At 47.2% G+C, this 12131-nt stretch overlaps 1 protein-coding gene and 1 pseudogene across 1 annotated transcript; both read right to left on the bottom strand.

Annotated features, from left to right (window-relative positions):
- Positions 1–1292: 1292 nt before the first annotated feature.
- LOC118589645 (platelet glycoprotein Ib alpha chain-like) lies at positions 1293–3011 on the bottom strand. Its single transcript, XM_036197123.1, has 2 exons — positions 2935–3011; positions 1293–2724 (listed from the first exon to the last, which is right to left on the bottom strand). The coding sequence occupies exons 1-2, from the start codon at positions 2950–2952 to the stop codon at positions 1684–1686; spliced, it is 1059 nt and encodes a 352-aa protein (XP_036053016.1). The 5' UTR covers positions 2953–3011; the 3' UTR covers positions 1293–1683.
- A 4182-nt stretch (positions 3012–7193) lies between these two features.
- On the bottom strand, positions 7194–8932 carry LOC118589644 (annotated as a pseudogene).
- Between the last annotated feature and the right edge of the window lie 3199 nt (positions 8933–12131).

Here is a 12131-nt window from a genome sequence, read left to right on the forward strand (position 1 = left end):
CAGTTTGAGGCCAGGCTGATCTACAGAGCAAGATCCAGGACAGGTACCAAAACTACACAGTGAAACTCCGTCTCAGGGGGAAAAAAAGTATGCTACTACTTCCCAGCACACTTATACTTTAAAATAATTTCTTTTTCAAATAATAATTCTTATTTTATATGTACTGGTGTTTTGTTTGCATGTATATCTGTGTGAGGATAGTGGATCTCCTGGATCTGGAGTTACAGATAGTTGTGAACTTCCATGTGGGGGCTGGGAATTGAACCTGGGTTCTCTGGAAGAGCAGCCAGTGCCCCTAACTGCGGAGTCGTCTCTCCAGCACCTACAATTATACTTTTTGTTTTGCTTTTCAATATAAGGTTACTATGTGTGGCTCTGAGTGTCCCAGAACTTCCTCTGTAGACCAGGCTGGCCTCAAACCCAGAGTCTGCCTCTCAAGGGAGGAGATTTGTGCTCTGGAAGCTGTGTGTGTGAGGAATGTACCAAACTCTGCTGTAGCCAGGCAGGCTTTAGCTCTGGCTCTCTGCTCTAGGGCATTGTTCTATTCCAGAGTTGATGTTTGAGGTACCCTGGTGGGTACTCAAATCCTGCAGAAGGATCACTAAGGTAGAAGAAGTACCCCTGATGTTCACCTATCCACCCTCTGCTACAACTGGGGGTTTCTTGTGTGGTTGGTTGGAGTCAGGGTGGGGGCAGTTAGGACCTTGGGAATTCTTGTACCAGGTGTTCTAGCCGTTCTCAAGTCCCAAAGAAAGCTACATTTCCTTTTTAAAAACATTTTTATTATACAGGAAATGCAGGTGGAAAACTAAGAAGTATTACAAGGAAAAAATATTCTTCCACATGGGAACAATGCTCCATTTCTGTTTGCTTTTACAAATAAATAGAATGCCCCTGTGGCAGTCTCATCTCCCAATCACCTCCCCCCACTCCCAGCTAGATCCCAGTACAGTCCTTTAAGTGCTTCAGGATCTCCAAAGTACTGAAATTAACTGACTGGGGTGCTGGTGCATGTGGCCAAGGCAGCAGACAGGCCCATGTCAAGAGTGTGTGGTTTTACATGCCAGATCTAAGACAGCAACAAGATGAGTACCACAGAGGCATATAGGAGCCAGAGGAGACTCAGAATATAGAAACCCAGTTCGAGGAGGCAACAGAACTCAGAGTTAAAAATAGGATCGCTTTTGAAAGTGTCAGAGTTCCCTTGAGCCATCCTTTGGACATTAAGGAAGCTGTTCAACTCTGGGATCATTGTGATAGATTCTAAGAGTATAGCGAGTTCTGTGCTAAAAAAAAAAAAATAGTTCTGAAAGGGTCTCACTTGGGGTAGACACCCATGTGGTCATGAACACTGGGGTGATGGTGGACACTGGAGTGGTTGGGATGGTGATGGGCTCTTGGGTGGTTGGGGTAGTGCTGCTGGGCTCTGGGGTATTTAGGGTGGAGGTGGTGGACACTAGGTTGATGCTGGCCTCCCAGATACCCAGGGTGGATGTGTTGGGCTCTGGCATAGTCAGAGTGGAGGTGGTAAGCTTTGGTGTGGTACTGGGCTCTGAGCTAGTCAGGGTAAAGGTAGGCTGTAGGGTGAATGGTGTGATGATGGGTAGGTATAGTTTTGGGTATTAGAATAGAAGAGCATACAATGGATTTCATGGTCTGTGGGAGTGTGGTGAATCCTGGGATCTATATAGTGGGTTTGTGTGTTGGATTGTAAGAAGGCGTTTGGCTGTCTGGAGAAGCAGGAGACTCTAAGAGAAGGCCCCCGTGGGTAGTATGGGCTTTGGTGTTAGTAGAGAACTTGACCTCAGCCCTTGTAACAGGTAGATCAGAGAAATTATCAGAGTCATCATAATCTATATCCCTATCACCACTGGTAGAGCAGCCCTTCCCTGGGTAGGAGTAGACAGGTGTGGAGCCTAAATTGGCACATCGTACACTGGCCACATTAGGGCTCAAGGAATTGACATTCTCACCCTCATTCCATAAGTAGACATTGTGGGAATTTTGCTGGAGCCAGTGGCGGAGGTAGAGGATATCACAATCACAATACCAGATGTTGCCATGGAGAAAAACAAAAGGCAAGAGGAGGGTCCCAAAGAAGCCCTTTGGGATTGTATGAAGCCGGTTCCCTTGAAGGTAGAGGGCGTCAAGATCTTCTAGCCCATCTAGGAGCCCAGCAGGTAGGTCACACAGTTTGTTGTTGGCCAGATTGAGTTTGTTCAGCTTGGTGGTGAACCTCAAGAGTCCAGGGGACAGACTCCTCAGATTATTGTTCTGCAGGTAGAGCTCCTGGAGTTGGCTTAGACCTTCCAGGACACCAGGAGACAGTGATTCCAACTGGTTGAAGGAGAGGTCAAGGATAGTGAGTGCAGGCAGTGCCCGGCCTAGGGAGGGCAGACTTTGCAGTTTATTGTGGGATAATTTCAGGTTATCCAGCTTGGACAGTTCCTCATCAGTCTGCAGGCTGGTCAGCTCACACTCCTCCAGGTCCAGCTTAGTGAGGTGAGTGAAATTCACCAGGGATACTGTGGAGAAGGTACCCAGTTTGTTCTTGCCCATGTGGAGGATGCCTGTGTCTGCTGGTAGATCCATAGGCAATGCTGTGAGCCCCTGGTTCTCACAGTTGACTTCCAGCAAGCTGGTGGCTTTGGAGAGATCACAAGTGGGATGGGAATGTAAGGGGCTTGGCAGCAGGAACAGCAGGATGAGGAGAGCCATGTCAACCTGTGGGCAGAAGGGAATTTACAGGGATGCCACCCTGGACTTGGCATCATTTTCCTAGGCTCCAGCCCTCCACTGCTGCAGCTCTCAGGATCCCTTCCAGAAACAGCTTCCACACCTCCCAGACTTTTCCCTCTCTTCCACCCCTGTCCTCAGTCCTTGGTTCTTAGTCCCCCCTCAGATCCTCCTCCTCTGGTCCCAGCCCCAGCTTACGGTCAGGCAGAAAAACATCTGAAGGCACGGGGCTTCTTCCAGAGTATGACTTGGTCCTTCTCTCTTCCAGCTCCAAGGAGAGCCAGGCCAGGAGCAGGAAAGAATAGAGCTGTGGAGGAAATGACAGCCTGATAACCAGCTCCTGGGACCCAGGGAACAGTATCCCTCCAGGCACCTCCCTTATCACCTTTCTCCACAGCTTTCCCCAGACCCTCCCTTTGGTTGTACACTCTCCCTTCCTGACACCCTGGAAAGATCTAGAGATTCTCCAACCACCAACTTTGTGCAGCGTCAGCCTGCTACCCTCTCCTCCCCTCCTTAGCTATTCTTAGAGATGTCTAATTTCCCTTCGCTGCTTCCTTACACCCCACTGCCACCTTTCCTAGCCCTAAACTGATTCCCCCTAACCTGGGACCGCTGGCACCCTCTATTCTATCCACTGGGCTCTTGGCTGATACTCTCTATACTGTTCTTGCAGCATCTGTACCCAGGGCTCGTCCCTCCTGGGTACATGAGAAATGACACTCATTTGCTTGGTATTCCTCTTGTAGGTGTGCTTGGTCCTTGTCAACCTTCTCTGGGGCTCCCTCTTCCTCTCCCTTTCTGGAGCAGTAAACCTGTTTTCAGAGCATTCTTGGGCTTTTCTAACATATACTCCATAGACACCTGAACACACTTTGCTGTGCCTAATCACCTCTGCCCCAGAATCAAGTTTTTATCCCTTTTACCTTAGGTCCGATTGTCTCTCAGAGCTCTCTCCTTACATGTTCTACAAGTATAGAAACATTTAAGAGGCTCAGGAAGATTGTGAGTTTTAGCCTGCTTTGGGCTACAAAGGAAGACCCTTCTCATCAAAACAACAACAAAAACAGAACAAAAAAAACAGAAAACAACCAAAACCAAACCTCCAATATATCAAAAATCAACTTCATGGTCTAAATACCGTCATCTGCTGGCCATGGAGGTGCAAGACTGTCTACACTCCTAGACCTTGGGAAGCAGAGGCATGAAGTGCATGAGTTCAGGGTCAGCCTGGGCTGTATCCTGAGACTTCATTTCAAAACAAACCCAGAGAAAATAGCACTCCTCTGTTGTCCACAACTAGTCATTTACCTGATCATCTGATCACTCCTAGTGTGACTGCCTTCTTCCTGCTCCCTGGTTATGGAGGCTTGCTGATGTCCCTCTGCTTTCTTTCCCATCTCTCCATCCCCCACTGCCCAGGCCTGGGCACTGTCTCCTCCTCTGTTTCATGAACACGAGCTTTCCCCATCTCTGCTCACTGCTGATGACCCTACAAGGGGGAGACACAAGCTAATGCAGCTGATTCCTAGACTTGCCACTGACATTGTTTGCAACTTGGAACAATTGGGGCAGAATCAAGGGGTGAGGCGAAAGGAGCAGAGATGGACGCCATGATCTGGAACCTTTGGGGATGGAGGTTTTTCTACTGTTGCGTTCACTTTTCCGATATAAGACACAGGGAAATGTTACATCGCCTAGGCCTGGGAAGTGGTGCACATCTTTAATCCCAGCGCTTTATTTAAAAAAAAAAATTGCTAGAGCAAGGTAGTGTAGCATGTGGCTGTATATAGCCTTAGTTATTGTGTAGGCTGAAATGGGAGTTCCACACCAGCCTAAGTAAAATAGCATTACCATGTCTTGTGGTGCATACCTCTATCCCAGCAACTAAGATGATGTTGAGGCAGGAGGATTGCTAAGATGAGGTTAGTTTGGCCATATAATGAGTTTGAGACCAGACTGAACTACATAACAAGTTTCTGTCTCAACCTCCAAACAAAACCAAAAAAAAAAAAAAAAAAATGATATTGGCTACTTCAAACTTTCTGTGCTGAAAACTCAGACATGAAGTTCTGTGTCCAAGAACAGTTCCCAGAACCATGCTGTAGAACCAGTCTGGTGAGGGGACCTCTGGCCCTGCTGCAAGACCAAGTCACTGAAGCAGCTGTATCACCACAGCTGCTGAGCCAGACATTGTTCCACATCTCCTGATGTTGCAGGGTTCTACACTGCCCCTCCTTCTCTGAGATTATGAGCTGAAGGAAGCCTGGATGGGAGTCTGGTTAGTCACATGCCTGGTGCCCAACTGCCAAGGGAGTTTTGATTATTTTCATCTTCTGAAATAGGAAGCTTGTTCTGTTTCTCCAGGGATATGAAAGTTGAAAACATTTCCAAACCAAGAAGAGGCTCATGTTCTTTGTGCCTACTAAGTGGTCCTGTGTTTTGGTTCCCTCCGTGTCTGTTCCTGTAGCAGGACCCCTTTCTTGGCTCATTAAGTAACAACGATACAGTTTCCTAGCTTAGCGCACAAGTACAGAAACAGTGGTTTGCTGGTTGATGACATTTTTATTTTATTTTATTTTTTATTTATTGTCCGTGGGTGGGGGTACACATGCCATAAAACCTGTGGGGAGATGAGAGTAGAGTGTGTTGGAGTTGGCTATTTCCTTCCACCATGTGGGTCCCAGGAATCATAATAAGGTCATCAGGCTTGGTGTCAAGCTCCTTTTACCTAATAGAATTATCTTTCATTTAGATATTCAAATTTGTTATTACATACGTTTATATTTTGTGTTGTTTTGTTTTTTGAGACAAGGTTTCTCTCACATCCCTGGCTGTGCTGGACCTTCATTTTTGGACCGGGCTGGTCTCAAACTCACTGAGATCCCCCTGCCTCTACCTCCTGAGAACTGGGATTAAAAGCGTGTGCTGCCTGGAGGTGGTGGCGCATGACTTTAATCCCAGCACTCAGGAGGCAGAGCCAGGGGGAACTCTGTGAGTTTGAGGACAGGCTGATCTACAGAGCAAGATCCAGGACAGGCACCAAAACTACACAAAGAACCCCTGTATCAGGGAGAAAAATAGTGTGCTCATACTTCCCAGCACACTTATACTTTAAAATAATTTCTTTTTAAATTAATAATCCTTATTTTATGTGTACTGGTGTTTTCTTTGCATGTATATTTGTGTGAGGATGCTGGATCTCCTGGATCTGGAGTTAAAGATGGTTGTGAGCTTCCATGTGGGGGCTGGGAATTGAACCTGGGTTCTCTGGAAGAGCAGCCAGTGCTCCTAACCACGGAGTCATCTCTCCAGCACCTACAATTATACTTTTTCTTTTCCTTTTCAATATTGGGCTTCTCTGTGTAGCTCTGACTGTCCCAGAACTCCCTCTGTAGACCAGGCTGGCCTAAAATTCAGCAAGATCCATCTGCCTCTGCCTCTCAAGTGAGGAGATTTGTGTTCTGAAGGCTGTGGGTGTGAGGAATGTACCCACCTCTGCTGCAGCCAGGCAGGCTTTAGCTCTGGCTCTCTGCTCTAGGGCATTGTTCTATTCCGGAGTTGATGTTTGAGGTAGCCTGGTGGGTACTCTAATCCTGCAGAAGGATCAGTAATGGAGAAGAAGTACCCCTGATGTTCACCTACCCACCCTCAGCTACAACTGGGGCTTTGTTGGGTGGTTGGGGTCAGTGTGGGGGAAGTTAGGTCCTTAGGAATTGTAGTACCAGATGTTCCAGCCATGCTCAAGTCCCAAAGAAAGCTACATTTCCTTTTTAAAAACATTTTTATTATACAGGAAATGCTGGTGGAATAATAAGAAGTGTTACAGGGAAAAATATTCATGATAATTAGAGATAGTGCTCCTGCCTTGATCAATGGCTTTCCAAGGTTTCTCCAATATAGGAACAATGCTCCATTTCTATTTGTTTTTAGAACTAAATAGCATGCCCCTGTGGCAGTCTCATATCCCCACTTCCCCACTCCCAGCTGGATCCCAGTAGAGTCCTTTTGGATCCTTCACGATCTCCAAAGTAGTCACCTTCACAGACTGTGGCCTGAGTACCTGACACCCACTGTTCCCAAGAGGTCCTGACCACGACCCTGGCTCAGATCTAAGGGTTATCCTGATATCAGATGTTTAAAATCAGAGGCCTTACCCATGAGAAAAGGCTGGAATGGAAAGTAGGGAGTGACCCTTGAAGGAAGAGCATCCAGGCCCGGGGCACAGTTAATTGCCTTCCCCTCTGCTCCTCCAGACTTGTGGTGTGTGTGCATGTGGCCAAGGCAGCAGACAGGCCTATGTCAAGAGTGTGTGGTTTTACATGCCAGATCTAAGACAGCAACAGAGGCATATAGGAGCCAGAGGAGACCCAGAATATAGAAACCCAGTTCGAGGAGGCAACAGAACTCAGAGTTAAAAATAGGATCGCTTTTGAAAGTGTCAGAGTTCCCTTGAGCCATCCTTTGGACATTTAGGAAGCAGTTCAACTCTGGGATCATTGTGATAGATTCTAAGAGTAAAGTGAGTTCTGTGGTAAAAAAAAAAAATAAAAAATAGTTCTGAAATGGTCTTACTTGGGGTAGACACCCATGTGGTCATGAACACTGGGGTGATGGTGGACACTGGAGTGGTTGGGATGGTGATGGGCTCTTGGGTGGTTGGGGTAGTGCTGCTGGGCTCTGGGGTATTAGGGTGGAGGTGGTGAGCACTGGGTTGACGCTGGCTTCCCAGATACCCAGGGTGGAAGTGTTGGGCTCTGGCATAGTCAGAGTGGAGGTGGTAAGCTTTGGTGTGGCACTGGGCTCTGAGCTAGTCAGGGTAGAGGTAGGCTCTAAGGTGATTGGTGTGATGATGGGTAGGTATAGTTTTGGGTATTAGAATAGAAGAGCATACAATGGATTTCATGGTCTGTGGGAGTGTGGTGAATCCTGGGATCTATATAGTGGGTTTGTGTGTTGGATTCTAAGAAGGCATTTGGCTGTCTGGAGAAGCAGGAGACTCTAAGAGAAGGCCCCCGTGGGTAGTATGGGCTTTAGTGTTAGTAGAGAACTTGACCTCAGCCCTGGTAACAGGTAGATCAGAAAATTATCATAGTCATCATCGTCTATATCCCTATCACCACTGGTAGGGCAGCCCTTCCCTGGGTAGGAGTAGACAGGTGTGGAGCCTAAATTGGCACATCGTACACTGGCCACATTAGGGCTCAAGGAATTGACATTCTCACCCTCATTCAATAAGTAGACATTGTGGGAATTTTGCTGGAGCCAGTGGCGGAGGTAGAGGATATCACAATCACAATACCAGATGTTGCCATGGAGAAAAACAAAAGGCAAGAGGAGGGTCCCAAAGAAGCCCTTTGGGATTGTATGAAGCCGGTTCCCTTGAAGGTAGAGGGCGTCAAGATCTTCCAGCCCATCTAGGAGCCCAGCAGGTAGGTCACACAGTTTGTTGTTGGCCAGATTAAGTTTGTTCAGCTTGGTGGTGAACCTCAAGAGTCCAGGGGACAGACTCCTCAGATTATTGTTCTGCAGGTAGAGCTCCTGGAGTTGGCTTAGACCTTCCAGGACACCAGGAGACAGTGATTCCAACTGGTTGAAGGAGAGGTCAAGGATAGTGAGTGCAGGCAGTGCCCGGCCTAGGGAGGGCAGACTTCGCAGATTATTGTGGGATAACTTCAGGTTATCCAGCTTGGACAGTTTCTCATCAGTCTGCAGGCTGGTCAGCTCACACTCCTCCAGGTCCAGCTTAGTGAGGTGAGTGAAATTCACCAGGGATGCTGTGGAGAAGGTACCCAGTTTGTTCTTGCCCATGTGGAGGATGCCTGTGTCTGCTGGCAGGTCCGTAGGCGATGCTGTGAGCCCCTGGTTCTCACAGTTGACTTCCAGCAAGCTGGTGGCTTTGGAGAGATCACAAGTGGGATGGGAATGTAAGGGGCTTGGCAGCAGGAACAGCAGGATGAGGAGAGCCATGTGAACCTGTGGGCAGAGGGAGTTTAAAGGGATGCCACCCTGGACTTGGCATCATTTTCCTAGGCTCCAGCCCTCCACTGCTGCAGCTCTCAGGATCCCTTCCAGAAACAGCTTCCACACCTCCCAGACTTTTCCCTCTCTTCCACCCCTGTCCTCAGTCCTTGGTTCTTAGTCCCCTCTCAGATCCTCCACCTCTGGTCCCAGCCCCAGCTTACGGTCAGGCAGAAAGACCTCTGAAGGCATGGAGCTTCTTCCAGAGTATGACTTGGTCCTTCTCTCTTCCAGCTCCAAGGAGAGCCAGGCCAGGAGCAGGAAAGAAATAGAGCTGTGGAGGAAATGACAGCCTGATAACCAGCTCCTGGGACCCTGGGAACAGTATCCCTCCAGGCACCTCCCTTATCACCTCTCTCCACAGCTTTCCCCAGACCCTCCCTTTGGTTGTACACTCTCCCTTCCTGACACCCTGGAAAGATCTAGAGATTCTCCAACCACCAACTTTGTGCAGCGTCAGCCTGCTACCCTCCCCCTTCTCCTCCATTGCTATTCTTAAAGATGTCTAATTTCTCTTTGCTGCTTCCTTACACCCCACTGCCACCTTTCCTAACCCTAAACTGATTCCCCCCAACCTGGGGCCGCTGGCATCCTGTATTCTATCCACTGGGCTCTTGGCTGATACTCTCTACACTGTACTTATAGCATCTGTTCCCAGGGCTCGTCCCTCCTGGTGACATGACCACTCATTTGCTTGGTATTCCTCTTGCAGGTGTGCTTGGTCCCTCTCAACCTTCACTGGGGCTCCCTCTTCCTCTCCCTTTCTGGAGCTATAAACCTGTTTTCAGAGCATTCTTGGGCTTTTCTAACATATACTCCATAGACACCTGAATACATTTTACTGTGTCTCTAACCACTTCTGTCCCAGAATCAAGTTTTTAACCCTTTTTCCTGAGGCCTACATTCTTAATTCTGATTGTCTCTCAGAGCTCTCTCCTTACATGTTCTACAATTACAGAAACAGTGTACCTCATTTGAGAAGCTCAGGAAGATCGTGAGTTTAAGCCAGCTTTGGGCTACAAAGGAAGACCTTTCTCATCTAAACAACAAAAACAAAACAACAAAACAGATTTCAACATTTCAACAAAACATTATTTCAAAAATCAACTTCATTATCTAAATAGCTTCATCTGCTGGCCATGGAGATGCAGGACTGTTCACACTCCTAGACTTTGGGAAGCAGAGGCACGAAGTGCATGAGTTCAGGGTCAGCCTGGCCTGTATCCTGAGACTTTATCTCAAAACAAACCCAGAGAAAATAGCACTCCTCCGTTGTCCACAACTAGTCATTTACCTGATCATCTGATCACTCCCAGTGCTACTGCCTTCTTCCTGCTCCCTGGTTATGGAGGCTTGCTGATGTCCCTCTGCTTTCTTTCCCATCTCTCCATTCCCCACTGCCCAGACCAGGGCACTGTCTCCTCCTCCGCTGAAGAAGCCTTCTGGGTTATCCAGAAATCTCTAACTTCCTGTTTTCCATCGGAGAATTGCCTGCCAGTGTGCTAACATGTCAACCACTTGAACTCATCCTGGCTCCTGAGGGCTCTCAGGAGGCAGTCTGCAGTACCTACCATGTTTTTCAGGACCTGCAAGTCTGATTCTTGCCCCCCTCCTGCTCAGCCCCCTTGTCTAGTGCTCTCCCCCTCCTGATCCTTTTTGCTGTCCTTGAATTTTCATTGGTTACCTTTTCCCAACACTTACATATCAAGCAAGAATTATAGTCACAATATCTAATTTATTTATATTTAACAAAATTAAAGAAAATACTCTATCATATGTTTTATTTTTGTGAGTCTAAGGTTTCCTGTTTAATTTACCCTTTTATCATGGCGAAGGAAAACTATAATTATAACTGTCTGGTCTTTAACTCCATCAAGGACATGAGAAGGATATAATATTTCCTGCCTCTGCCTTGCATGTGGCAGGGAAGGTGTGTTCCATCCTACCCAGCTACTTCTAACAGTTGAGAGTCTGGGGCAGAAAGATCATTGAGACCAATAGTTGGAGGCTAACCTGGACAAAAAGTCAAGACCCTATCTAAAAGAGACAGGGACAAAGAGGGAGGGAGAAGGAGGGACGGGGGGCTTGGGGAATCAGTTCTGAGTCTGAATAAGTCTCTATGTGTGAAGTAGAATGTTTCCAGCAGGTGTCTACATGGCTAAGTCACTAATTAAGGTGTGACCTCAGATCCCCTTGGGATCTCTTTGGAAGCTTCAGGAGCAGTCTCTCAGCAGGCTGTTCTGTGTGGGCTTTTGCCCTGGATCAAGTTCAGGAGGGAAACTGCACTTTGCTCTGCTCTGGGCTGGATTAGTTACTGTATAAATTCCTACAGTCCCTGTTCCTGCCCAGGGTACTTGGCTTTCTCTGCATAGGGCATTTATTTCCCTGGTTTTTCTGTTTGTTTGTTTTGATTTTGATTTTTGTTTTGGAGCTGAGGATCGAATTGTTTTGTTTTTTGTCAGAGGTAAGGACTGAACCCAGGGCCTTGTGCCTGCTAGGCAAGCACTCTACCACTGAGATAAATTCCCAACCCTGTTTTTGTTTTTGAAACAGGGTCTTGCTCTGTAGCTGAGGCTGACTTCAAACTCAAAATCCTCCTGCCTCTGTCTCAATGCTAGGATTATAGACATTTGCCACCACACACAACTTTATATCTGTCTTTTTCTGCTTCTTCTAACGTCATTTTTATTGTAACTCAGGGTTTTTTTGTTTTTTTGTTTTTTTTTTGGGGGGGTGACGGTTGCTAGGGTTGGATTTAGGGACTTGTTTTGAGGTTTATTTATTTTTATTTTTATATGTATGTTTGCCTGCATGTATACATGTCTGGTGCCCCCTGGGGGTCAGAGAGGGCATAAACAAGACCTTCATGATGACCATACCAGTTGACATGCCAGTGTTGATGGGGGAAATTTTACAAGGCCCCACTTCTAGATGAAAAGCTACAACCTGTGGTTGCTGAGGGAGGGAGAATCAGTTTTCTCCATTCATCAGCCCCCTATTTGGTTTGCAACCCAAGTGGTCAGCCCCAAACATGTGTACACAGGAGCAACACGAAATGGACCAGAACATTTGTTCTTGCAAAGGACTCAAGTTTAACTCTTAGCACCCACATGGTGGCTTACAACTGTCTGTACCTCCAGTTCCAGGGGATCCAATATCCTCTTCTGACCTTTCTGGGCACATGATGCATATACATACTTTTAGGAAAAACATTCATACACATAAAATGAAATTTAAGAAATTCTCTCTCTATGGGGTTTGGGGTGTGGCTCAGTGGTTAGGAGCACTGACTGCTGTTGCAGAGGACCTAAGATCAATTCCCAGCACCCACATGGTGGCTCACAACCATTTGTAACTCCAGTTCTTCTGACTTC

Source organism: Onychomys torridus, chromosome 8 (assembly GCF_903995425.1).
Source record: "Onychomys torridus chromosome 8, mOncTor1.1, whole genome shotgun sequence".
Taxonomy (NCBI): Eukaryota; Metazoa; Chordata; class Mammalia; order Rodentia; family Cricetidae; genus Onychomys; species Onychomys torridus.